The sequence below is a fragment of the Sminthopsis crassicaudata genome, chromosome 2 (genome assembly GCF_048593235.1).
Source record: "Sminthopsis crassicaudata isolate SCR6 chromosome 2, ASM4859323v1, whole genome shotgun sequence".
NCBI lineage: Eukaryota > Metazoa > Chordata > Mammalia > Dasyuromorphia > Dasyuridae > Sminthopsis > Sminthopsis crassicaudata.
Window position 1 is genome coordinate 663,702,203 of NC_133618.1, and position 26,316 is coordinate 663,728,518.

Consider the following 26,316-nt stretch of genomic DNA (forward strand, 5'->3'; position numbering starts at 1 on the left):
TATTTCAGTAAGTCCCTACAGAGGTGCCGTAGTAGACCTCAATTACAGTGCAATACACTGGAGCTGGGGGTGCGGCGGCCAGTCCCGGGCTCGGCTCCTCCCCCTTTCTCTCCTCCCTCTCTCCCCCCTCCCCTCCTCTCCTCTCCCAGCTCCTAGTTCCCTTCCTTTCCTCCTCTCACTACTCTTCCCCTCCTCCTCCTCCTCCTCCTCCTCCTCCTCCTCCTCTCCCTTTTCCTTTCTCTTCCCCGCCCTTTCCGAGCAGGCGCGTGCGCACGCACGTTCGGCCCCGCCCCAGGCCCCGCCCCCGCCGTGCCGCGGGGGCGGGCCGGGCTCGGGAGGGGCGTGCCCGGGGGCGTGCCCCGCCCCGGGGGGCGTGCCCGCGGCCGCTGTAATTCTCGGCGAGCCCGGGCGAGGTCTCTGTTCGCAGGCCCCGCCGGTCCCGGGCCCCGCGCGCTCCGCTCCGCTCTTTCTCCTCGGCCGCCGCCGAGCGTGCGCCCGGTCCGGCCCGGCCCCGCTCCCGCGGCGCCTCCTCGTGCTCGCCGCCCGCTCCCGTCTCCGCCGCGCCCGCCGCGGGCCATGGCCGACAGCGCCAGCGAGAGCGACACGGACGGCGCGGGCGGCCCGGGGGGCGGCGGGCCCGGCGGGCCGGGGGGCGGCGGCGGCGGCGTGCAGCCGTCGTGCTCCCCGGGCGCGGGCGGCGGCGGCGGCGGCGGGGGCGCGGGCGGCGGGGCCGGGCCCGGCGGCGGCGGGAAGCCGGGCGGCATTGTCATCTCGCCGTTCCGCCTGGAGGAGCTCACCAACCGGCTGGCGTCGCTGCAGCAGGAGAACAAGGTGCTCAAGATCGAGCTGGAGACGTACAAGCTCAAGTGCAAGGCGCTGCAGGAGGAGAACCGGGACCTGCGCAAGGCCAGCGTCACCATCGTGAGTGGGGCCGCGGGGGGAGGGGCGCCCGGGGCCGGCGCCCCGGGAGGAGCCCGGCCGGAGCGCTGCGGCCCCGGCGGCTCGCGGGAAGGCGTGGTTCGGGTGCCCGGGCCGGGGGGGAGGGGCCTGGCTGGCGCGGGGCTGCCCAGGGGGGGGGGCGGGAAGCCCCGAAGCTCTCCGGCCCTGGGGATGCTGGAGAAGGGAGGGGGAGGGAGGCGCCCTGGTGCCACCCGGCGGGGGGCGCTCCCGGCCGGGCACAGCCCGTGCGGCCTCCCCGGCCTGGGCAGTGCCCCGAGCCCCTCACTCCGCGCCGGGAAAGCAGCCCCCGCCCCTTTAACGGGCTCTCCGGCCCTCCCCACAGCCTTCCAGCTGGCCGGCGGGGACGCGGCACGGACGGCCCCACGCGGGCCGGGGCCCCGGGCTGGGAGGGGGAACTGGAAAATCTGGCGGCGGAGCCCGGGCCGGGAGAGGGGCAGGGACTGCTCTGGCCCTGGCTTTTGGGGAGTGTGTGAGGGGGCGGCCGGCCGAGCTGTCAGAATCCAGACTTTGTACCCAGATGTCACCGGGCGAGGCGGGAGGGAGGAGGCGCTGCAGGGAGCTCCCGGGCGGCCCCTCCAGGCCCGGGAACTGCCCCGCGAGCCTCTCCCGCACCCGGTGCCAGGGGCACGGCCGGAGCCAGCGCCTCCCCGAGCGGGTGTGCCCTGGGCAGACACGTGTGTATGTGTGTGTCCGACACGTGTGTGCGCTTCCTGGCGGGGAAACTCCCCTGTGTGGCCCCGGGCGCGGGGGTCAGGAAGAGGTTACTGGGTCTGGCGGGGTCACCCCGCGCTCTGGGGCAGGGCCTTCCCCACCGGGGCTGCGCCTCCTCCAGCCTGGCCTTCAGGCCCGGGCCCCCTTAAAGGGGCGGCTGCCCGGACGAGGGGCCTCAGGTGCAGCCCTCGTCCCTCGCAGGGAAGCGTTTGGAGGCCCGGGCCAGGCTGGCAGCGGCTCTGGGCGGCTCGGGGCTGCTTCTGAAGCCCGGCCTCTGCTCCAGGGCTTGGGAGCTGCAGGAAGCCGAGAAGGCGCTCACTGGGAGATCTGGTTGGAGGCTTGGTCTGGGCCCAAGAAAGCCACCGTTTTTCCAACTTTTCCACACTTGGGAGAGTGGCAGGAGCCGTAGGGAACGGGAATGTGCCTGGGATGGGCTCCCGGCCCTGCGTGGAGGGGAGGAGCCGCCTAGGAAAGGCTCTGCGGGCTGATGGGAAGCAGGCCCCCAGTGCAGGCCCTGCCGGGGCAGGCCGGGGATGGAAAGAGGAAAGGCCGGGGCTCCTGCTTCCCAGAATGTTGTGGCCTTGGGAAACCAGGCTTCCGAATGGCTCCGGCAGAAGTTTCCTCCCCGCTGTGGTGGAGGCCTAGGGACTTTTGAGTTTCAGGGAGGTTGGGGGGAGGGCGGACATCTGACAGCCTCACGCGGGCTCGCTTCCCCGGCCAAGTGAGCTTTGGGGTCCTCCAGCGTGTTCTGTGATGCTGGAGGGGCCCTGGAGGCCGGCTGGGCCGGCTCCGTTAGAGATGAGAGCTTGAGCCGCCGCGGAGGAACGTGCAGCCCCACGGGCCGAAGCAGCAGATGCATCATTGAACTCAGGTGCTCCGCGGAGCTCTGCACGTGGGAGCCCAGCACACTCGGCGTCCCTTGATGGGAAAGCCCAGGAAATGATGCTCCCGGCCGGCTCGGACGGTTTTAGGGCTGGGGGGCCCTTAGAGGGCGTCGAGGAAACAGCCTTGTGTGGGGGGAGCCACTCAACCTCAGTCCCGGTGCCAGCGGGGGCCGCATCTCACTCCAATCTCACCCCCCCTCTTGTGAAAGACAAGTCTCAGTAGTTTCTCTGCTACTGGCTCCTCCCCCCTCCCCTTCCCACCCGAAAAAGAGGATGAGCAATAAAAGTAATAGGATCAGAGGGGCCTTCCAGGGTGCGGCTCAGCAGGGAGCTCCATCCTGCCCAAGGGCACACGTCAGGCGGGGTGGCAGGTGCCCACTGGAAGCCTCGCGGAGGCCGCCCGAGGAATCGTCCCTCAGCTGTGCTGCCGGTGAGGAGCCTTTCGGGCTTTAACCCCTCCTTGGAAGATGCCTTCGGGATTGTTTGCTCTCTCTTGTTCACCTAGATCAGCTGTGAGTCATTGCGGGTTTGAGGAGTGAAGAGTGTGAAGAGGGCTTCCCGGATTCCCATTACAGAGCACAGGGACGGCAGACTGAAAACCTGAGGCCCGTCAGGCCGCTGAGGACCTCCAGAGCCAGGGCTCTTCCCACCAGGCCCCCTGCCTCCCCCTCCTCGAACCTTTCTAGAAGGCCCCGGATTGAAGAGCAGGCCTCCTTCTGGCTGGCTCAGTTAAGCAAGTCAAGAGGTCGGGCCCTGTCATTGGGGTGTTTCCTGGGTCCAGTTCTGACCAGTGACCTTTGAAAGCACGCTTGCTCATAGGAGTCCGTGTTGTCAGAGTGCCGTGGGAGGAAGGTGAGAGAGATCTCGGGGGAGAAATCAGAAATCAGTCTCGTTTTATGAGTCTTTATTTGCCAGACTCCAGTGCACCCCAAACCTCAGGATGGCCAGTCTGATCCGAGACGGGTCCGGTGGCCCCATGACCTTGGCGCTCCTTGTTAGTTTTGGGGAGGAAGAGTTGGGGAGGTGTCCACTTGTGAGCTGTTTATCCAGGAAGGCAGACAGGGCTGAGAGTGAGCTCAATGGACATGCCTTTATTTGGGGGGGAACGATCCTCTGCCTTCACAACTCCTTTGGATACGTAAGGAAGAAGAAAGTAAATCGTAACATGAGCAACTGGTAGGTGATGGCCAAAGTTTCTGCCGTCAGACACCGTGTCTTGCTCAGAGCCGGGCTTCCAGGTTCTCTAACTTAACAGACATTTACCAAGTTCTTCCTTCATTCCTTTGTGGGAATATTGAAATGAGGGGAGGAGACAGGGCTTCAGGGCCTGTGTGTCCCCGGGGCCCAGCCTGGCTTAGCTAGCCTGGAGCCCAAGGCCCCTGGACCCATTTTAGGGAGTCTGTGAACTTGAAGAGAGGAACAAATGACCTGATTTTCTCTAATGTCTAACTGAAAACGAGCATTTCTTTAATTACAAATTAAAGAGAAACAAAAGAACTGTTCTTCTTCCGAGATGGGCTCTGTGCTTGCCCCGAGGAGTCCACGATACAAAAGCTGAGCACCCTGGCGAGCCGTGATTATTTCATTCTTGATATTTCTATTCCCAGGGCCCAGCTCTGGCTTCATAAATATTTTATTTGTTTATTTTTTAAATTGAAAGTCACTGGACAAGGATGAGAAAACAGAACGATGTAGGCCCTTCTGAGATGAGGGGGGAGAAGGCGGGGGAGAAGATGGGGAGGGAGCACCTGCTTGAGTTCTAGCTGCCGTGCTCCAGCTCCAGGGAGATGGCTGGAGGACGACGAGGAGGAGGAAAAGCCTGCTCCTGGAGGTGGGCGGCCCCGTTTCAGCAAGTGGAGATGGGGAGGAAGAAGGGTTTTAGGCCAGGCCAGCAGGAGGAGGCTGTAGGTGGGCTTGGAGGGCAGCCAGTGGTTGGCTTCGGATGGAACACAGGTCACGATGGGAAGTCGTGTGAATAAGGTGGCACAGGAGGGTTATTCTTAATGTGTGGATAGTATTTCATCGCTTGTAGTCTTTCACACGATCAGGAATCTCAGTTCCCTGCGGATAATTGACAGACTCCTTCAGCTTTTGCTTCTAATTCAAGAAAGAACAATTTAAAATTGGTTTTGAAATTTTTTTCAGCCTGCTTCTATTGTATAATATGTATAATACGTTGCATGTATCATGGGGCCTTTTTTGGTGAGTGGTACAGGCTCTCATGGAGAGAGCCGGTGATGGGACGCCCATTGCCCTGGCAGTCACCTCAGGCTGGGCTCCGATGCCGCTGATGACTACAGAACAGCTTCTTGTTAAAAAGCCTTCTTCCAGGCAGCCTTGCTCATCACGGGGCTCACAAGCTTCCTTCACAGACTAGTCCACTGAGGGGATGAGCTTTAGTTAGCCCGGGTCCCAGGAGCGCCTCCTTTTCTCCCTCGGCCCACTGAGTCCGTCTCCAGCTTAGGGCCTCCCCTGAGCGGCTCCTTGGGAGTTAGAAGAGAGATTCCTCCAGGCCTCGAAGGAGGGAGCATTTATTTAGTGTTTGGCCTCCCGAGTGGTCTTTGTCCCCTTGGAAGGGTGCTCTGTGGGGCCACAAGGGGTCTGCCACAGTTGTCCAAACTTGGTAACGCTTTCCATTGACCCCATGTGCCGGGGAAGGGGCGGAGGGGCTTTCCCAAATGTCTGCAGGCCCAATTTCCATTTGGTCAAAGAGAGCTGAATATTGAGTCAGAGAATACTGGCGGTGTGGGCGCTGCCACGCTCTGGGTGACAGAGCCAGTCGTTAGCCTGATTGTGCCCCCTTCTGTGACATGAAGGCTGCTCAGGCCCCTGATCGGGGTTCTCCAGCTGCTTTGGCCTGGAGCCCTCAGACAGCCTGGGGAAGCTGGGAGCCTGCCCCAGATACTGCTTTTAAATGCACACTGAGGATCACAAGGGAACCAAAGCTAGTGAAAAGTGGCCCCTTGCCCCCTCCTCCTGGCCCCCAGCTTAAGGGCCCCCCGCTTTAGGTCCGCTGCCCTCGAAGCCTCTCCTGAAAGGGTATGTCTTTTCAGAAGCCCCTTCCTACTCTCTTAAAATCTTTTATTTCATTTTATTTTTCCGTGGTTTTTACCATGGTTTTATCTATGTAGGAACTCCCAGGTTAGAAAAGCCCCTTCACTAGGGCAGATCGGCCCCTGGGCAGGTGTTACCTGGGACCCCTAGAGATTAAGTGACTTGTCCAGGAGCCCACAGCCCTGTCTCAGAGACTGGCATGGAACAGGCTCCTGGCTTCTGGGCCACTGCTCTTGCTAGAAAGGGGTGGTTCAGGGGCCAGGGCCCGTGGGATGTGGAACGGGGGGGCGGGGGGGGAAGCGCAGCTTCCCTTTCCAAGTATTGGCATCAGTGGTTCAGAAAGAAAGTGGTTGGTTTTGTCCTGCTTAGGCCCGGAGGGCAGAAGGCGGGCACTGGGTGGCACCTTGCCTGGGGGTAAAGGAGTGTTTCTTTATGAGGAGAGCTACTCTGGAGGGAAAGGGGAAGGGGATGTTTTGGGAGCTAACAGGCTCCCTGAGCGAGGAAAGCTGGAGGCACCCGCTCGGCTTGGAAAAGGCCTAGCCCCTGAAGCGCTCCAGCCCTGCAGGCTCTGTGGAGCGCCTCCTCCCCGAGGGATCAAGCTCCCCTTGCCCGGCACTGACAGGGGTCCTGGGCCGCCCAGCTCTCTGTGACCCCTCTGGGGGGGGTTCTTGGCAAAGGTCCTGCCCTTTCCCTCGCCAGCTCATTTTAAAGATGAGAAAACTGAGGCAGGCAGGGTGAAGGGGCTTGGCCTGGTCACCCAGCCAGCAGCCGGTCCTGGGTGGATCAGGGGAGATGAGCAGGATACACTGTATCCTTTTGGGGATTCCCTTCTCTCCCGGCTGGCCCTCCCCTGAGAGGTTACTTTGTAGCAGCACCTGGGGATACATCCCAGAAGCCCTTGGGCGCCAGTCCCTAGTTCTTTGCTGCCTCTCCTTGTTCTGTGGGTTTTCGAGGCAGGAGAGATGCTGGATACAGCATGAGAATATTGGGAGGCGGCTGCCCCCCCCCCCAGCCTTCTGTGCCCCGGGGTGTTGTTTGGGGCCCACCCCGGGGGCTTTCCAAACAGGGGGCCCTTTGGAGTGGCCGACTCGGGAGAGCTGCTGTAGGTCCCGCTGGAGTCCCCCTCATCTCGGCAGGTCCCGCCTGACGCCGGCCCCCAAACGCTGCCGAGTGATCGCTGTGGTCCCCGCCGGCAGCACCAAATAAGAGGCAGAGCCGCCCGGTTGAGATCCTAGGCAGGGCCCTGAAGTCTTCTCGTCTGCAAAGGGAGAGGCCGGGACCCCGGGCCCAGTAGGGGATCTGTCGGGTTTGGAGACGACTCGCCCCTCGGGAGTGGGACGGGCTCCACGCCTGCGGGGGGGCAGCAGGAGGTGTCCGGGTTCTGACTGGGGAGCGTGTGCGGGTGGGAGGAGGGGGGCATCGGGGACTGTGGCGCTTTTGTTTTCAGCCCATCACAGCGTAGGGGAGAGTGCCACCATTAAGTGTTGGGCAGGGTCAGCCTTTGAGGTTCCCCCACCGGAGCGGGGAGCGCTCTGGCTCGCCTCTTACCTTGTTCCTTCTGTCTCAGCCCCCGGCCGGCCCGGCCCGCCAGGTTACTGGCGGACTGTAAGCCCCGTGTCCTTGGCCCTCAGGGCGGGATGCCCCACGTTGTGCAGGCCCGGCTCATTCCCCATGGCCTGGAGTTGCTGGCTTTATAGTCCTGGATCTGTGGCTGGAGGGGAGCTTCCCGGGCCTCGGCTAAGAGGAGCCGCTCCCCTCTGTGGCTCCCACTCTGCCTTGGGCCGAGCAGAAGGGAGCCGTCCTGCTGCCTCCTCTTCTTTCATGACCGCTTCTCTCCTTGGACACCCCGGCCTCCTTCTGGCCTCAGTGCGTTTGCCTTTCTCTTCTGGCCTCCCCTACCCTGCCCCCTCCTCCTGTGCGGGGCCTTGGTGGCTCACTAGTGGGTAGGTTGTGGGCCAGAGAGGGTTTTGCCGCTGCAGGGCCCCGGGACCTTTTTGGCGCTGGAGGCTCAGAGCCCGGGCCCTCCAGCGGTGAGTCCGGCATTGGACTTGGACAGGAGGCCGGCCTGCCTCCTCGGAAGGGACCCAGCGACGGCTCCTGGGCAGGCCGACTCTCATACTTGTGCGAGAGGGCCATCCCTCAGCCGGGTGAGATTGGGCTGGCACAGACGGAGTGGAGCGCCCGGTGGGCCCCCCCCCCAAAGCATTGCTTGTGATGTTTTAATTTAACCAAAAGTAATGCTGAAGGCTGGTGGCTCCTGCGAGGGAGCGGCCATTTGTGCCCCTCTGGTGCCAATTGCCTTTGGGGATGGGCCCAGGGCACTAAATACTCAGCAGCTCCTGTGGGAGAAGCGAGCGGGCTCATAAATTTCCGGGAGAAAGTGCCCATGCAGCCTCGTTCCTTCTCTCCAAGGGAAGGAGGTGACGATGGATGTCATGTTTCCATGCCGCCCTGCCTCCCAAAGGCCCGTCCGGGTCGGCAGAAGTAATCTGCTTAAGAGGCACGAGGGCGTCCGGGGACACGGAGATCACACGCAGGGGAGCGACGCGCCGAGCGCCCGACTTCTCAGCCAGGCCCTGGCCCCGGCCGCTGGCTTTCTATAGAAGCAAAGGTCAGGAGGGAGGAGAGCCTGGGCCAGGGGGAGGGGGGATTTGTGGTGGGGAGAAGTGGGCGGCCCTCGGCTTCTCTCTGAGGGTTAGAGAGGGTCAGGACGTGGCTCCTTCTAGTTCCTCCACCTGAGGAGACTCGGGGTCGGCGTTGGGAGGTGAGGCCGCCAGCTTCCTAACAGAGCGGTGTGCAAGTGGTTAAGCTGGGATTTAAAACATCGCCACGACGTCCCGCCAAATTACAACTGTTAGTCCCTCGAGACTTCTTTTCTGTCGCCCCGAAGACGGGCCTTAATTTGTGCCCAGAGTCACGACAAGCTGTGCGCTCAGTAGCCTTTTGTTTTGGTGTTTGCTCCAGACTCCTGTTGCCGGTCTGTGGGGAGCTCCCAGGGGGGAGTTTGCTTCGTGGGCACCCGGACCCCGGGGCCCTTGGGAGCTGTGCCACCACAGGGCCAAGTGGGGGGAGGGACGAGGTGATTTGGCAGAGCCGGCCGGCCCTGAAGGCCGCTAGCCCGGGGTCAGGGCTGCCTCTGGCCCGCGCTGGCCGGATGGCCCTGCCTTCTCGCAGAGGGACTGGGGAGCATCTCTGCCCTTTGCCTTGCGCACAGTCAGCTCTTCCCCCCGTAGCTCTGACTGTCTTCCTTCCACGCCCTCTCCCTCCGTCTCTCAAAGATGCAGCTCGGGAGCCAGGCTCGACCTGACCAGGTGCTCTCGGGGTGGACTCCTCCTGTCAGGCCCGTCTCCCGCCTGGGCTCTCTCGGCCCAGACTCTCCTGTGGGTCCCATAAGCTCCGGGGTGCGGGAAGTTCCGCCAGCTCTCTGGGGCCTCCTTGGCGCGCCCACACGGATGCCTCCCCAAAGCGAGTGCTCCACAGCTGGGAGCCAGCCTCTGAGAAAAGCTGACCTTTCCCAAGCAGGGGCGGGACTGGGGGCACAGACGCTGTGGGCACACTTGCTGGGCCCGGCCCGCTCTAATTTCCCTCGCGCCTCTGGTCCATCTGATACCGGCCCCTCCTATCAGGTGGCTGTCGCCCCAGATGGGACAGCGCTGAGTCAGCAGTTCGCTGGAGTGGGGGGGCCTGGGGGAAAGGGAGCCGGTAACCCAAGCCCTCAGTGCCCGGGTTCCTTTCTCCGCCTGGCCCGGGGCCTGTGAGGCTCGCTCCTGATGCCCACGTGGCAGCTGCAGGCGGGGGCGTCTGTGGGGAGAGCCTGCTTTGGGGAGCCATCGGTCAGGAGGCAGGAGGGAGCTCCGAAGGTGGGCGGCCTCCTCGGGGCATGGGGAGGAGCTCGGCCCCAGAGGTCACCCAGGGCACGGAGCTGCAAACCCATCCCGGTCACAGCTCTGGCCGAGCTGCTCAGCCGTGCTACAGCCCAGAACCGGCGGGGAATCTTGGCCCAGGAGGAGGGCCCCTGAGCCCGTATGCTGCCTCGGGGGCCTGCTAGCCACCCGCACTTCAGTTTCCTCGTCTGTCAGGGGGGACGCTGAGGACACCCACCTTTCGGGGTGATGGGGAGGAGCAGCGTGAGGACGCTCGCCCTCCTGGCTTTTGCTCATCTGGGGCCCGGCTCCTTTCGGCCCCGGGGTAGAGCTGGCGGATTCTTGCGGTGCCAGGCGGCTCGCCCGGCAGGCCCCCGGCTCCCTGCCCCGCAGAGTGAGCACCCCTGTGAGCTGCGCGTGGGCGACGGGCCCACGTCTCCCCTTGGCTTGGAGATTCTGTTCCTTCCTTGCAGTGCATTTCTCCCTCCCCAGGACTGGGACAATCAGGAACAAAGTGACCGCCCCGGACGGAGCCACGTGCCCGCCCCAAGCTTCCATTCTGGCCTCAGAGCCCTGGAGAACCTCCAGCGACCCTGACCATAACGTGGGTCCCGTGACCCTCCCTCTGGCTCATTGTTCTCTCAGTCCTGAACGGGGCCTGCACCAAGCGCCCATTCTGGGGGAAACAGTCGTGCGCGGGTCGGATACTTCCACGTGGGGCAGCTGGAAGGCACTGGCCCTCCAGGGTCACTGTCCCCTCCCCCTAAACACACTCACACCCGTGCACACCCTCGGGTCCGTTCCCACACGTCAGACACACGCACATGCTCGCCTTCTCACCCTCACCAGGCCTGGCCCCGAGCGGGCACCCCCACTTTCCCTCCCCCGGGCTCCTCCCATGCCTGCTTTTGTCCTCCCAGAGCTTGGCCGTGGCCCATGGTGAGGGGGGGAAGGAGAGAAGGGGGAAAGTGATGTCATTTTCCACTCATGTCTGACTCTCTGTGACGGAGACACCGTGGGGCGTGGCCGTTTCCTCCTCCAGCCTATGTGGCAGATGAGGAAACGGAGGCAGACGAGGGAAGGGACTTGTCCAGGGTCACACAGCCAGGAGGCACTGGGGCCCAGAGCCGGGCTTGAAACACGGGAAACCGAGGCGGTCGTCGGCCTCCTGGGGGTCTCACGCCCCCCCAGGCAGGCGCTGGGCGCCACAGGCTCTTCTGCCGGGTGAGTTGGCTAAATGGCGCCCCTTCTTGTGCACATCCCTCTCGCCTCAGGAGCCGTGACGACAGATCCTTCACCGTGGGACGCTGAAGCTCCCGTGTCCTCCCGGCCAGGGGGTTATTTCTCTAACGAAGGTTTAAAAAAACCCGGCTGTAATTTAACCCTCAGCTTCACAACTGTGGCTGCTAAAGTGGACAGCTCGTTGGGGAGCTTGCCCGGCCTCCTTCTGTCCTTCCGGGTCTCACTGAAGCCCATTAAGGCCCGGGCGTGATTTGCTGAGAGCAGACACCGGACAAAACTCGGGTTCGAGAGCCTGGTCATGGCCTGTTAGCCGCAGGTTCTGCCCGTCCTAGTGACCCCAAAGCAGAGGAAAGTTACGGGGCCTGGCTGGGCCTGCCAGCACCGGCAGCTTCCGGGACCTGGTCCAGTTGGGCCCGGTGGAATCTTCCCTTGGCAAGGCCTCGTTCTGGTGGTGGGGCCGCAGTGAGGCACAAGACCTGGGCTGTGGGGGGCTTTAGAAGCCCCCTGACTGTTGGCCTCCCGCGAGCCCCGTGACCCCGGGCAGGGCGGCCCTTGCCGAGAGAGTCCGATTTGTCCAGATTGGGAATTTTTTTCCTTAGGAGTCCCAGAAAGCCGAGCAGCTGCGGCTCCTTTACTCACTTAGCAAACATTCACAAAGAGCATTTCCAGTCTCTGAGGTAACAGCTCTGGCCCCCGCTGGCCCGGCCCCGAGCCTCGACTGACCCATCGGTGACCTGGGAAACCTTCCCTACTCGGAGGGCCTTCTGCCCGTCACTTCTCCAGTGAAGACTGGGGAGGGGTCCAGCGTTCCCTCCCCCCCCCCGCCTCCTTCAGTCACTGCAGTGGGGGGGTGGGAGACCCACACCGTCCTTCAGGAAGCGAGGCTGCCCACGGGGGGATTCACGACGGGACCTTCCTCCCTGGCCCTGTCCGAGGCAGAGGGACGCTGCTCGTGCTTTCCCAGGCAGAGTGAGGCGGCCATCAGAGCGCAGCGGGGAGAGGGCACGGCCTTGTCCTGAGGCGCAGAGAAGGGTCCCTCCCCGCCGTGGTCTTCACGAGGAGTGAGAGGAGGAGCGCCAGTTCCTGCTCACCTCGTGGGGGCGTTTTCTCCTGGAGCTTTCAGTGTCCTCTCGGGGCAGCTCCCAGGCTCGGGCAGGGTTTGCTCAGGGTCCCGTCAGTCAGCCGCCGGCCCCCGCGCAGCTTCCACCCTAGGCGGGAACGCTGTGGAAACTGCCCGACGGGGACCGGGGGAGCTGAGGCGGTCGGGTAGGGCAGCGTTCATCTTGGAAGTCCTTCCTGGGCGCAGGCCTCTCCGGGGCCCTGTGGGGTGGGTGCCCCAGCCTTAGGGAGGCTCTGGCCGGCCCACGCAGTTGTGGAGGCCTCATGTCGTCCCTGCCCCGGGGCGGGCTGGGCGCGAGTGGGCTGAAGCCGCCTTGCAGAGGAGTTCTCGATGGAGGCCGGGGTGGTGGGAATGGAAACTTCTCACGGGCAGGGGCCCGGGCATCCGCCCACCAGTGTGCAGGGGCTCCTTCATCCGCGTCCTTGCTCTCCTCGGGGTGACGGAGTCGGCGCCGGCCCGTGCTGTGTGTAAGCGCGCTCTCGGAGGGCCTTGGAGCCCCGGCTCACGGGCGGGCGTTCACTTGGGGAGCCGCCTTCTGGCTGGCCGAGGTGATTGACCAATGGTGACTTGTGGTCTTTAAAAGCGTCCATGTGCTCAGTTCGAAGTGCTGGGCTCTGAGGGCCCCTCGGAAGGTGAGTTTTGACTCCACCGTTTGCCAGAAGGCACGTCTTGGATTTGGGGAGGATGTCGGCTCGTTGGCGTTCCCATGTCTAAAAGGCCGGCCTGGGGGAGGAACTTTCTGGTTAACACACAGCCTCCCTCCAGCCTCCCCAGGCAGCCTCCCTCTGGCCGGGTCCTCTCCCTCCGAGGAGTGCAGGCCGTGGGCCGCTTGCTTTTGCTGAGGATGGGCCAGAATGAAGGTCCTGTTTACCCTGGAGCTTCTGCATCCCACAGGCTGCGAGGGGCAGCACATGAGCAGAAGGGACACGCCTGAGGAGCCCCCGCTCCCCAGGGACCTTACATGGCGGGGGGTCCCCTGCAGGAATAGAGCGTGTAAACAAGCAAGCGGGAGCCAGAGCAATTAGTTCTAAGGAGTCCCTGGCTTCTCAGGCAGCGGGCCACCACTCTGGGGAGGGGTCCGCTGTTCAGAGGGAGCTCCTTGGGGGCAGGAGTCGGCTGTTTCCAGCGCGGGCACGGGGCCTGGCGCTCTTGGGGGAGTGGTCCCAGCAGTGGACGGTTCCCCGGGGAGCTGGGAGCGTGCTCCCGGAGGCCTCCTCGTTGGCCGGGCCACCGAGCCTGCCCTCGCCCACCGTCGCTTCGTTGGCTGTTTGCTGCCCCTCGCCGTCCCTCCGCCGCCCTCGCAGCTTCCTCGGAGACGAGGACGTAGTCTGGGTTAAAATTCACGGTTCCTTCTTCCTGAAATGATCCGGTTCGGGTAGTTCCTCAGCCTGCCCTTAGTTATCTCAGGGCCTGAGCGTCCTCATATGCAAAACGTGCTCTGGGTGGCCCCGGGTTCCCCCAGATCAGGGCAGTTTGGCTCTCTCTGGACCTCTTGCTGTTTATTCCAGCCCCAGTCTGCCCCTAGGGCCGCTGGGCAGCAGAAGGACCAGCGGCCTTCCGGCCTCCTCTCCGGCCTCCCCTTGTAATCTCGCAGCCCTGCTGGCATCCCTGGTCCCCAGCCTTTCCCTGGCTTGCCTTTTGTTTTTCACAGATTTAGTGTCCCCCCCCCCATGTTCTCCCCCCTCCCGTGTTCTCCCCCCCATGTTCTCCCCCCCTCCCGTGTTCTCCCCCCATGTTCTCCCCCCTCCCGTGTTCTCCCCCCCATGTTCTCCCCCCTCCCGTGTTCTCCCCCCCAAGGTTCTTCCCCCCATGTTCTCCCCCCTCCTGTGTTCTCCCCCCCATGTTCTCCCCCCTCCCGTGTTCTTCCCCCCCGTGTTCTCCCCCCCCAAGGTTCTTCCCCCCATGTTCTCCCCCCTCCCGTGTTCTCCCCCCCATGTTCTCCCCCCTCCCGTGTTCTCCCCCCCAAGGTTCTTCCCCCCCATGTTCTCCCCCCTCCTGTGTTCTCCCCCCCATGTTCTCCCCCCTCCCGTGTTCTTCCCCCCCGTGTTCTCCCCCCCCAAGGTTCTTCCCCCCCATGTTCTCCCCCCTCCCGTGTTCTCCCCCCCATGTTCTCCCCCCTCCCGTGTTCTCCCCCCCAAGGTTCTTCCCCCCCCCATGTTCTCCCCCCTCCCGTGTTCTCCCCCCCAAGGTTCTTCCCCCCCCCATGTTCTCCCCCCTCCTGTGTTCTCCCCCCCCATGTTCTCCCCCCTCCCATGTTCTCCCCCCCCCAAGGTTCTTCCCCCCCATGTTCTTCCCCCCCCTCCCGTGTTCTCCCCCCCCCAAGGTTCTTCCCCCCCATGTTCTCCCCCCCCTCCCGTGTTCTCCTCCCCCCACTTCGCTGTCCCGTTGCCTCGGCTCACGCAGGCTCCTGGGCCATGGGGCCACGTGCACTCTCTCGCTGACTGGCTGCTCACTCTGGGCCTCTGTTTCCTTCTGGATGAAACGAGGGCTTGGGGTTACCACTAAGAACCCCATTAGGGCTTCCGGGCTAATCCAGACGGGAAGTTGGCGGGCGTGTGGAGGTTCACTTAAGGAATGCATTTTGCAGGCCCAGGACGATGTCCCGGGACCCCCGCGTTGCGAAGGTGCGAGTCGTGCTTCGGGGTCTGTGAGACTGGGGAGGGGCTGCTTCTGTCCTGGGAATCCCCCGGTGGAGCTGCTCGAGGCTCCAGGCGAGGCCGGGCCCGGAGCGGAGGGCCAGCAGGCTGGGGCGTCGAGACCTGCAGATCACGGCTGCCCTTTTGGGACACTTGAAGCCTCTCCAGGCTGGCCGGAGTCACTCGACAAGGCTTTGAGCTCACCCCCCTTTGCACACTCCGGGGCTCCCCATTCCTGGAGTGGGGCCCCATCCTTCCATGGGGCTTCTTTCAGGTGTGGGAGGGGTGTGGGCTGGGGAGGATGGAGCAGGGTGGGAGGGGCGCCCGGGCAAGTCACGGACCTCTGGGGGGGGGGGTAGAGCCCCTTCTCCCTCCCCCTTGTGCTGGCTCTGTGTGGCCGGGTGGTTTGGCCCAGGAGGCCTCCTTGGGAGTGGTGCTGGCTCCTCAGTGCCCGGGGTTGCACAGTCGGACCCCCATGGAGGCGCACTCTGGTTCTCCGAAGAGCGAGCCGGAGGGACTGGGGCAGGTTCGTGGGGAGCCCCTGGCTCGTGGGGAGGCTTTGCTCCTGGACCAAGGCTGGCGCCCACCCCTGAACCCCATGGGGCATGGGGGCATGTTTAAAGCGGGGGGGGGCCAGCGGCAAAAACTTTAAAAGGAGAGGTGCTTAACCAGGATCCCTTAACTTCATTTTTTGGCAATTCTATTTTAATATAATTGCTTTCCTTTAAAATGCAGTTTTATTTGGTACACATCGAGAACATTCTGTACAAACGCTTAAGTGACCCGTGGTACAAAATGGGTGAAGGCCCCCCCACTTTGGAGTGTTTGGGGTCAGACACAATCCGTAGGAGCCCCTCAGAAAAGCAGGAGTGATTCGGGGGGCGCTGCTGTGCCCACCTGCCTCCGCTCCGAGCAGGAGGCCCGAGAGCTGCCAAGTAGAGACTGGGGGGGAAATAGGGAATTTCAGCTAGCAGTGACGATCCTCCTGACCCGTTCGGGGGCCAGTCCCACTGGCGTGAACTTGTTTCAGGGGCTCGCTGTCCGTGTCACGTCCAGCATGGGAAAATGGAGGCAGGAGGCGGTCTGGCGTTTGCCCTCGTGCTCTTTGGGCTGGGACCCAGGAGGTGCTACTGGGAGCTTGGGGAGAGGGATGCAGGTCCGGAAGAGCGAGCGTGGATAAAAGGAAGTCCTCCGGACGGCGGCCCCTGCTCACGGGCAGGTCTCCGGGTCCTGCGGATTCTTGCTCTCGTTTGTTCCTCGGATCCGTCCAGGACTTCTTCAGCAGGCGGCCAAGCCTGGCTAAGCTGGGCCCTCCCAGCCCCGTCCTCGGGGAGCTACGTTCTCGGGGAGCAGCCTCCGGCCCCTCCCCGTGTGGCCGTCGGGGCGGCATGCGGGGGCCTAATCGGACTAAGCCGTGGGCCCGGCCTGTATCGTGCCCTGCGGCCGAGGCTGGGAGCAGCGTGACTGACAGCCGGCCCCAGCCCCTCTGAGCAAAAGGTGGCGCGCCGTCACTGGGACGGTGCGGTCACTCAGCAGGCGGCCCCCGGCCTCCCTCCTCTGCCTCTTGCGACACTGTCGCACCTGGGGAGGGAGGACCCCGTCTGCAGAACTCCTGGGCACCCCCAGACTCCCAGCTGGCACAGGGGCAGCCAGGCGGCAGTTTGGAAAGACGTAGGGATCGCCACCGAGGCCCCGCTGCCCCGGCCCTGAGCTCCCAGTGGCTTTGTTCGGGAGAGCTCGTAAGGGGCAGCTACCCGCTGGGACCGGAGCCTCGGCTTCCCGACACCTTTGGCGGCTGGTGGGACCTTGGCCAAGGCCACTCGGCTCCCTGGGCCTCAGTTCCCCGCTTTGTAAAATGGGGGGTGAGCAGAGAGAGCCAGCCAGGGGCTTGGAGGGATATTGGTCATTAGGGAGGCGGCCCACGTTACCGAGCCTTGCTGCTGAGAAAACTTGGTGTCTTCTTCCTGACCTGAGCTCCCTAGAGAAAGGGGGGGCGGCCTGTCCCCCCAGCGCAGCCCCACCTGCCAGTCACTGCAGCCTCAGCTCCGCCCCGAATGAGGATGGCGGCCATGGCTCCCGTCCCCGGCCTCGCCCGCCCGGACCTCCTCTCCGCCCGGCCTTTCTCCCAGAGGCTCCGGCGGCCGCTGCCCTCTCCGTTGTTAAGTGATCTTGCTCAGTTTCCACACCTGTAAGTTGGGGGGGGGGGTTGAACCCTGGCCTCCGAGGTCCAGATTTAAATCTGTGATTGAGAGAGCTGGAATTTGCTCGTCCGCTGGCTCCCCGCTCCCTGTTGGGAGAACTACTACTGATTATCGTGTTATCGAAAAACCGCCCTCGTCGATGGCTGTCCAGCCGCTCGCTCCCCTGGAGGCGGCCCAGGGTCGTAGCCGGAGGGCTGGATGGCAGACAGAGGACAGAGACAAAGCCTCGCCCTGTTCCTCAGGAGAGAGTCTCTGGGGAGCCCGGCTGAGGGGGAGAGTCACGGCGAGGGGCCGGCCCGGGCGGCCACCAGACCCTTCTGTGGGGAAGAGCCGGAGCCCCGGGAGCGCATTGAAGACAGAGGGGCTCTGAGAGGGAGCGTGGCCGGCTGCCGGAAGCACCGGGCCCGAGTTAGGAAGGCCGCTTCAAGGCTTCTGGAGCCTCTGGGCCAGTCCTGCGGCCTGCCGGCCCAGCTGGGTCAGGGAAGGGAGCTTCCCTCCCTCCTGACCCAGAACCCTCAGTGGGGCTCGGGCGGAGGCCGGCCTGCGAGGCCACAGAGACTCCCTTCGCTCAGTTGTTTCTGGGTCAGTGAAACCGTAGCCTCGGCTCGTGGCCGGGGAGAAACCCAGCTGATCGGCCAGTGCGGGCCGTGCCGGGAGCGTGCGCTCGTGTGATCCCCCTGACCATGTGGGCAGCTAAATGGTGCTTTATCCCCGTTTTACTTCCCAAAACCCCGAGGCTCCCAAGGGAAGGGACAGGACCCGACTGGTCAGTCGGCCAGTTAAGGAGCCCCGGGCTTCCTGCTGGGCGTGTCCGGGGAGGCTCCAAAAGTCCTCCCCTCCGGGAGCTTCCCATTTCCCAGAGTGGGCACACAGACTGGGCGGGAACCAATGGGTGATCATCGGAGGGAAGGCCTTGGCCCTCCGGAGGCCCGGGGATGGCTTCTCAGAGAAAAGGGGCCTCCGAGAGGCGGCGGGAGGATGCACAGAGGAGGACCGTGAGGGGGTGGGGGGGGCTGGCAATGCCGGATTGCAAAGGCCAGGCTAAGCACGTGGAGGATTCAGTCTGGGGTCCTGGAGGGAGCCCCCCTGGAGGGGGAGACCGCAGGGCAGGGCTGGCTTCCGGAAGGACTGGAGGCAGGGAGACCCACCGGTGGCTGCTGTGTGAGGCCTTTGCACTCGGGCTTCTTTGGCTGTAGAGCCCCTTTGCGTGGCCTTCATTCTGCCCCAGCCCAGGCCGTGCTCTTGGACGGTTTGGGGGGAATGGAGAGAGGAAGGTCCAGAGAAGCCAGATCTCAGACTGGAAGCCCAGGCCAGGAACTCAGTGCGAGGTTATGCTCGTGTCCTGTTCGGTGAAGAGACCCCGAGGCTCACTTGGAAGCTGGAGAAGACGTTGGGCCGCCCCATTCGTTCACAGCGACTCAGGCGGGCTCTGGAAGTGACTGGTCATTGTCCGGCTGCTGGGGGAGGCGACTCCCTGACTCCTGGAGGAGACGGGACTGGAGGGGGGGGAATGGATCCCTGAGCAGCCATCAAGCACCCCCTTGCGCCCCTGTGTTTGAAGAGCGCCTGGGAAGGAGGGGGCCTCGTTCTGCTGATCAAGCCCTGGGAGCAGAGCCAGCAGCGAGGGGCGCTCGTTCAGCAGGGAGGGCGGAGGCTCGAGGTCCGCACGGGCCCTTCCCGGGAGAGCTCCCCGAAGGGCCGCCAGCCACTTGCGGGGGGGTTGGCCCGTGCTGGCAGTTTTCAGACGGGGGCTCTCGGCCTAGGAACCTTGGGATGGGATGAAGGCTGTTCCTGGTCGTCCTCGGAGACCTGAGCTCGGATCTGTTTTCCTCCTGATCCTACTTCATCTCCCTCCGTGATCATCCCCGATGTCCTGAGATCTGTAGTCGTCGGCGCGTGGGAATAAAAAAGATAACAAAACGTTCCTGCCTTTAGAGAGCGTTTAGGGCGGCGGGGCCCGGGGCAGAGGGGACATCAAGTGAGAAGTGGAGCCCTTGGCTCGGGAGGGGCCTCGGACCCGTGACGTTTGGGAGGAGGGTTTGGGAGGAGGCTCGGAGGAGGCTCGGGATGGGGAGCGGCCTGCAGAGGGCCGCCGCGGGGCTGGGACGTTTGTGGGGACGGAGATCGCAGAACTCTTGGTGCTGTGGGAACGTAGGTGGTTCAGGCTGGAGAAGAGAAGTCTGGCGCTGGTGCCATGCTGGTTCTGGTGCCATGCTGGTGCTAGCAGCAGCGAGACGAGAGAAGGGTCTCTGTTTGAAGGCCGCAGCCTGGAGCAGGATGTGGACTTGTACTGCTCGACCCCAGAGGCAGGCCTAGGAGCGGTGGGGGAGCCGAGGCGGGGTCGGAGAGAACCCGAGCCGGGACTGAGGCCCTTTCAGTCGCCGGCCCCGAGACCCTCGGTGCCCCTGGTTCTCTGAATGACCCGAGTCTGTATCTGGTCTACAAGTCAGGGTGTCCCCTCCCCCACCGGCCTGTTCTCTAGGGGAGGCTGTGGTGTTCCTGAGTAACTAAGGGAAGTGGTGCTGGAGGTGAGAACCGGAGGGGGAGTGCTCAGGCCAGGGGGGGGGGGGGCTCCGGATGCACTTTCCCGAGGACCCTCGGGGCTCCTGAGGGCACCCGCTGCGGGCCTGGCATTAACACCGCGCGTGGCAGCTGGAGTACGAACGTTTCATCGGGGCTAGTGCGTGCACGTCCGCCACTGCAGGGTCGGGCTGCGGCCGGGCTGCGAGGCGCTTCCGAAGCCCCTGCACTTGACTAGAAACGCTGATGTTTGGAGCGACGACTGATTTCCAGATTAGATGGGGGCACGGGGCTGGGGGGGGTGGACTACTAATGAACAGTGAGAAAATCAAAGTCCTGCTAACGTAAAGAAGCTAATAAGTGATTGGGGCGGGCCGCCGGCCTCTTCCTTCTCGGGTCTTCCTTCAGTGTGACAGGCCGTGGGGCTGCCGGGGAGGCGGGGCGCCCGGGCTGTCACCAGCGCTGTCCTGTCTGTGGAGCCCGCGTCTGTTTTGGTTATTTTTTAGTTAGGAAGTTTGAAATGTTTTCATAAAGCTCAGAAGGCAATCCTACGCAAACTGTGGCTCTCTTTTAGGGACAGTAACATAGCCTGGATTTATGTAATTATTGTTCTTATTCCAGAGGCCGGGGTTCAGTGACTCGCCCGGGGCCACACAGCCGGCAGTGTTCAGTGTCTGAGGGAGGATTTGAACTCGGGCCCTCCTGACTTCAGGGCTGGGGCTCTCCACTGCGCCCCCTAGTGGCCCCTGTAATCTATATTTACCATGAGTATTTTTCAGGGCGAATGTGCTAAGGGGGATTGGTAGAAGGACTTTTCTCCCCGGGGGGACGTGTCCTTGCACTGAAGTGAATGGGGCAGTAAGGAGGAACTGGGTTATAGACGCGGGACTCGGGGTGAGGTGGGGGCCCGGATTTGCCGAGGAGCCCCTGCCGTTTTCCCGACTCGTGGGGGGGGGGGCCTTTGCCCGGCACCGCTGGCCCTTCGCAGCCCCCGGGGGTGAGCAGGAGCCAGCGACACCGACATTCCCATGAGACGCCCCCCCCCCCCCCTTTCCTTTGGCAGGTTTCCGGCTCCTTTACCCTCCGTCTCCTTTTGTTTTCCAGCAAGCCAGGGCCGAGCAGGAGGAGGAGTTCATCAGCAACACGTTGTTCAAGAAGATTCAGGCCTTGCAGAAGGAGAAGGAGACACTCGCCGTGAACTACGAGAAGGAGGAGGAGTTCCTCACCAATGAGCTCTCCAGAAAACTGATGCAGGTAAAGCGGCCTTCCTCAGTCCAGCTGAAGGGGGGGGGGAGGAGGGGGAGAGGGAGGAGGGGGAGAGGGAGGAGCGGAGGAGGGGGAGGCTCCCTCAAGGTCCAGATGACTCGGGTGAAACCGCCAGAGCGTGTGGCGCTCCTGCTGTAGTTCAGGGGCCTCTGTGTCGCCATGGAAGTGTGCAAGGGTCAGTAGGCGGGTCCCGTGCCTTGGCTTGGCGAGCCTGCTCCCCCCCCCATGCCGGCTCTCTGTCGGATGGCGCGTTCCCAGCCGCCCTCTCCGCAGCGGCAGAAAACCAGCGGCGCGTGGAAGGTACCGTGTCCTAAGGAAGGCTGGTGATTCAGGGCGGCCGGCCCAAGGCAGGGATGGAGAAGGTCTGGAGGCAGGCAGAGGAGCGGGTGCAGAGCGGAGCGGACCGCCCGGAGAAGCCGTCAGAGCAGGAACGGAGGCAAGGAGGAGGAAAAGCCGAGTTTTTCCTTAATGGGGAAAACCACAGCCTGACAGGGAATGCCACAAAAGGGATCGTGCCCGCAGAGGACGGCGAACCCCACGCTCTCGCCACGCGCCGGAGAGGAAGCCAAGGGGACTCGGGGGAGGCTCTGGCTTCTGTCTCTATGACGCCTGAGATTTGCTCCTGGCCGTGGAGCTCAGGAACCGGCCACTTCTCTCCTCTGGTCCTCCCAGTTCCTCTGGGTTTCAAGAATGTCCGAGGAACGTCTGGCTGCACCTCTGAAAGCGTCATGGCCGAGCCCCCCATTGTGCACACGGGGACGACCAAGGGCAACCGAGCCAGAGGAACTCTGGGAAGAGTGCAGCCAGGGGACCAGGCCACAGAGGACCTGGTGTCGGAGCACCAGCACTAGAGGACCACGCGCTGGAGGATCTGGTGATGAGGACCTGGGGTCCTCCCCTGGGGTCCTCCCCTGGGGCTGCTTTGTGGGCAGCCTCCTCTCCCTTCCTCAGTTTCCTGGATGGGGCCTCTCCTCTCTGGCTCCCCCCTCTGGCCATGAACAGGCCCTGCAGTCCGGCTGCAGAGGACTGCTGGAGCGCCCCCTGGGCAGCAGGCGGCCCCTTTATAAGGGGCTCCTTCTCACGGCTCCCCCTGAAGGCCCTTCCTGCCCCTCCTGTGCTGAGGAGTGGAGGCCGGCTCTGCCTCCGGGCTGCTCTGCCCGGCCGTCGCCCCCCTCCGAGGGAAGGAGTTGGGAGATCGTTCTTCCCGTCCCCGTGCCCCCCGGGGGTGCGTGCTGCCGGAGCTTGATGAGCACGGCCAGGAGGGGGGGTCAGACGGTTGGGGGGGCAGTCAGGCCGGCTCCCCGGGCACCTCTCCCCGGCCGTCTGCACCAGCCGGGCCGACTTTCCCGATGTGACCCGGGCTGCTCGTTGCCCTGCTCGGAGCCGCTCCGCTCAAGAACCAGAAGAGACCCTGGGATGTGGTTGAAGATGCTTCCTGCCATTCTCCCATCAGGGAAACTGAGGCAGAGGGTCAGCCAGCATGTATTAAGTGCCTGCTGTGTGCCTGACAGAAGCAGAGGTACAAGGACAATCGGTGCCCCGAGGAGCTCTCCTGAGCCAGAGTGGCCTGAGGTGGGGGTCAAGTGCCAGCCGGAGGCGGGAGGCCGGGCCCCAGAAGATCCTGCCTCGGACTCTTGCTGCCTGAAGCCTCTGCCCTCATCGCAGCCTTTGCAGGCCCTTTTGCCTAGAATGCTGGGAACATGCATTTATTTGGCACCCACGGTGTGCCAGGTGTCCTGTATACAAAGAAGGGAATGGAGCAGCTGCTGCCCTCCCTGAGCTTCCCTTCTCTCGGGGAGTCGGAGAAGGCTCGAGGGCAGCTCCAGCGGCTGTGCGGGGAGGGGGGCTCAGGAAGTGGCCCCGAAGCCGAGCTTGGAAGAAGAATCCTAGAGGCGCCGGCCGCAGGGGCCCCGGAGTGTGCCCAGATCCCGAGGACAGGCCGCCCGGGCCCATTGGCTCAGCACAGAGGGCAGCGGTCTGTGGAGAGGAGGCTCACTGCCGTGCTGGGAAGAGCTTTGGATGCCAGGAAGAGGAGCCGGCTACGGAGGGGACTTGGGGCAGGCCTGAGGGAGGAGGCTGGGCTGAAGGTCACCCAGGCAGAACTTACGCCCACGTCCCTCCCTTCCCACCATCCGCCGAGCCTTTTGTGGGCACCGGCTCTGTCCCGAGGGGCCGCGTCGCCCCCTGGTGCTCCTGTGCGTGCAGAGCGGGCCCCGGCTGCCCTCATGCCCCCGAGTGGTTTTCAGTTTGAACTCTCAGAATTTGGTCAGCGAGCGCGAGGCGGGCGGTTCTGGCGCACGGACGCGCTGGTGACGGCTGTTGGGAGATGTGCGTTGTTACGTGGCTGCACGGCCTTCGACCTCCTGGGAGCACTCGGCTCTGAGAGACCCGAAGGAGAGGTCACGGAGTCGGAGCTGCCCTTTCCAGGGCTGGGAGACCGGAGCTTGCCCAGATCCGCCGCGCTCCGGCTGCTCGCTTAGTCGCTGCCCTCTCTGAAATGGGCTCGGGGCGCCCGGTCAGGAAGCACCTGGGGGGGGGGTGACGCTTCCTTCTGACGTTCGCATCTCGTGTAAACTCACTGTGTGAGTCTAAAACCCAGCCAGGGCCCGGCCCTGATCGGGGGCTGGCCACGCGGGAGGCGTCTGCTCGAAGACCCAGGCCCTGGGGACACCTGGGTGGATTCTCCGGGACCTCGTGGGCTGGACTGTACCCCCTCCCCCCATCCCCCGTGCAGCTCCCGGCCCTTGGTGACTCGTAATCTCGGACCCGTGCCAGACTCATCGGGGTCCCGTGGCCAGGGAGGCAGGGCCTTGCTGCCTGAGCCGCTGACACTCCAAGCTTCAAGGGGCCGCACGTGGAAACGAGGGGACGGCGAAGGGCCGGCCGCCGCTGGAAAGGCCTCCGTGACTGGACGAGTTCAAGGCAGGGGTCCTGTGGTTTCCCCATGTGGGAGGTCCGCAGCTTGCATTAAATGACACTCGCTTTATTTTTGGGAAGCGCCTTGTGAGAGAAGGGCTGCTTGCCAGGGCCTGGCAGAGGAGTCGGGGCCCTCAGTAACCCCCGTGGGGGGTCGTGAAGGGGCCCGATTATATTCAGGCGCAGTTATCAGAACGTTTCAAAGACACGCTTACGGGTGGCGGGCGAGGAGGCCCCGGGAGCCTCTGAGAGGGCCGTGGCTCTTGGGTTCCAGTCTCGAGACCCGTGGGAGCGAATAGACTGGGCCTTTCTCCTGCCCGCGCTCTGGGCAAAGATCTCGCAGACCCAACATGGTGGGTAATTTCTCCCCCCTCCCCCCAGCCCTGCTGGATGGCCTCCCCCTTGCTCGTCTCCCCTCCACTTGGGTGAGCTCTAGTCTGGGTGTTCCGTGCCTTAGGGCCGGCCTACAGAGCCACTGGCAGGATGTGGAGGAGCCCTCCTGAGGTTCAGCCCCACGTGCTGGGATGCTGGGCCTTCTCCCACTTCGGGCCGTGCTGACCTGGCCCAGAGGAGAAGCGAGGGGCGAGGCCGGGCCTCCCGAAGGCTGCTTCAGCCTCCTCCCTGGCAGAGAGGTTTTAATAGGTCAATGACCCAGAACAGTTTAGGGTTTTGAGGTTAAAAATTTTTTTAAAATAAGCTTTTTATTGTCAAAACACACACAGAGATAATTTTCGGCACTCCCCCCTGCAAAACCTCGAGTCCCCCATTTTTCTCCCTGCTTCCCCCTGAGCCCCTTCCCCCACAGCAAGTGATCCAGGACTTTAAGCATGGCTGTGTTGAGTGATGCGCTCCCTTAGGACCTGGATCCACAACGAGGGGCTGGGGGCTGAGTGGGGGCCGAGGGAGTCCTGGGGACGGGGGTGGGGTGGGGGTGTGCAGGGCCGGGCTCCCTGCCTCGTATCTCACGGCTGCCGCCCTTTGCTTTTCCTTGTTCAGCTGCAGCACGAGAAGGCAGAGCTGGAGCAGCACCTGGAGCAGGAGCAGGAGTTCCAGGTCAATAAACTGATGAAGAAAATCAAGAAGCTGGAGAACGACACCATCTCGAAGCAGCTCACGCTGGAGCAGGTAGGCCTCCCGGGCCGCCCGGGCCCCATTGCTCCTCCCTTAGGGAGCCTCCCGGGCCCCGAGCGCGGCCTGGGAAACCGCCGCGAGGCCGGGGCCCCGAGCGCATCCCGGGAAGCCGCCGCGAGGCCGGGGCCCCGAGCGCGTCCCGGGAAACCGCCGCGAGGCCGGGGCCCCGAGCGCGTCCCGGGAAACCGCCGCGAGGCCGGGGCCCCGAGCGCGTCCCGGGAAACCGCCGCGAGGCTGGGGCCCCGAGCCCGGCCCGGGAAACCGCCGCGAGGCCGGGGCCCCGAGCGCGTCCCGGGAAACCGCCGCGAGGCCGGGGCCCCGAGCGCGTCCCGGGAAACCGCCGCGAGGCTGGGGCCCCGAGCCCGGCCCGGGAAACCGCCGCGAGGCCGGGGCCCCGAGCGCGTCCCGGGAAACCGCCGCGAGGCTGGGGCCCCGAGCCCGGCCCGGGAAGCCGCCACGAGGCCGGGAAGCCGCCACGAGGCCGGGGCCCCGAGCCCGGCCCGGGAAGCCGCCGCGAGGCCGGCCGTTTTCATGAAGGGTGGAAGGTCTTTGTCCCCAGGGGCGCCTCAGAACGAGGAGCTCCCCGTGACCAAGGGCCGCGGGTCCCAGCTGGCCACGCCGCCTCGGGCAGATTTCTGAAACTCGGGGCCGTGGCGGGCTCCCGCGAGCCTTCTCTTCAGTTGCTGTTACGCTTAGTACTAAAGGCCAGTGGGAAAAGTCATCCTAGTGCAGAGGCAGGAGAGCGCTGGGTCTGGAAAGGCCTGGATTCAAGTTCTCCCCGACCCATGGTGCGACTCCTGCACTCTGCTCTTCTCAGCCTCAGTTTCCTCGTCAGTGAAATGGGGCTAATAACAGCCCCTCCTCCCCAGGGCAGCTTTGAGGCCTTCGTGTCCCACAGGTGCACACTGTCATCGTCATCGGCCCTCTGCTCCATCGCCTCGCTTTGCAGAGTCAGAAGCTGGGGCACAAAAGCACCCATGTGCACCTGTTGGAAGCTCCCGGTGGGCACGGGATGCTCCCCAGGGGCTTTTCCCATGGCCACAGGTGGGGACCAGGTTTCAGCTTTCCAGATCAGAGGTGGAGCAGCTGGTGACCCGGGGAGACGTCCTGAGGGGCGGTTTCCAGGTCGCCCCCTGTTCTGCCTCCGTCCTCCCTGGCAGGCCCCTCCACCATGTCCCACCAGCCCATTCTGACCGTATTGGGGGGCATTATCATTGAGTCTGCCTCAGGCAGGGCCCGGATAGCTTCCTCTGGCCAGGGAGGTCCTAAATGGAGGCTGCTACTTGTGGGTCCGGATTAGGAATGGGCTCGACCCCGGATCGGACCAGCCGGCTCCTGCACAGCATCCGGAATCGCTGGATTCCACACACCTCGGAGGAGGAGTTGGGGGGAGCCACCGTTGTCAGGTCCCCCGGTGGCAAAGAGCTTCCCAGGATTCCCCCTTCTGTCGAGAGGGCTGCTTAAATTTGCATCCGAAGGATCTGGGTTTTTTTTTAGTGAAGCAGAAGCTCAGTGTATTTACCACATGACAACATACCCCCTCCCCCCCAAACCCCCAAACCCCACACCTGATCCTGGAAGATTCAAAGTAGAATCAAGCTCAGGGGCTGCTGGGCCAATCTGTGCTGAGGCGGAGCCTTTCTCTGCAGCGCACCCAGCGAGTGCTCGTTCAGGGTAATTCACCCATTTCATTTTAATTTTTTAAAATGGAATTGGAACCACCGAAAGAGAGGGAGGGAGGGAGGGAGATGGCGAGAGGGAGGAAGGAGCAATTGTCTTTGTTGCTGCTGCTTCCTGCCCCTGCAGCCTCTC

At 63.9% G+C, this 26,316-nt stretch overlaps 1 protein-coding gene across 1 annotated transcript in view; it reads left to right on the forward strand.

Annotated features, from left to right (window-relative positions):
- Positions 1-428: 428 nt before the first annotated feature.
- The window catches only part of CCDC6 (coiled-coil domain containing 6), a 45,575-nt gene continuing 19,687 nt past the window's right edge, over positions 429-26,316 (forward strand). Inside the window, exons 1-3 of the mRNA XM_074297047.1 lie at positions 429-921; positions 20,296-20,445; positions 24,370-24,498. Of these exons, the coding sequence (XP_074153148.1) occupies positions 577-921; positions 20,296-20,445; positions 24,370-24,498 (624 nt within the window). The 5' untranslated portion in view covers positions 429-576. The remainder of the gene's footprint in view (positions 922-20,295; positions 20,446-24,369; positions 24,499-26,316) is intronic.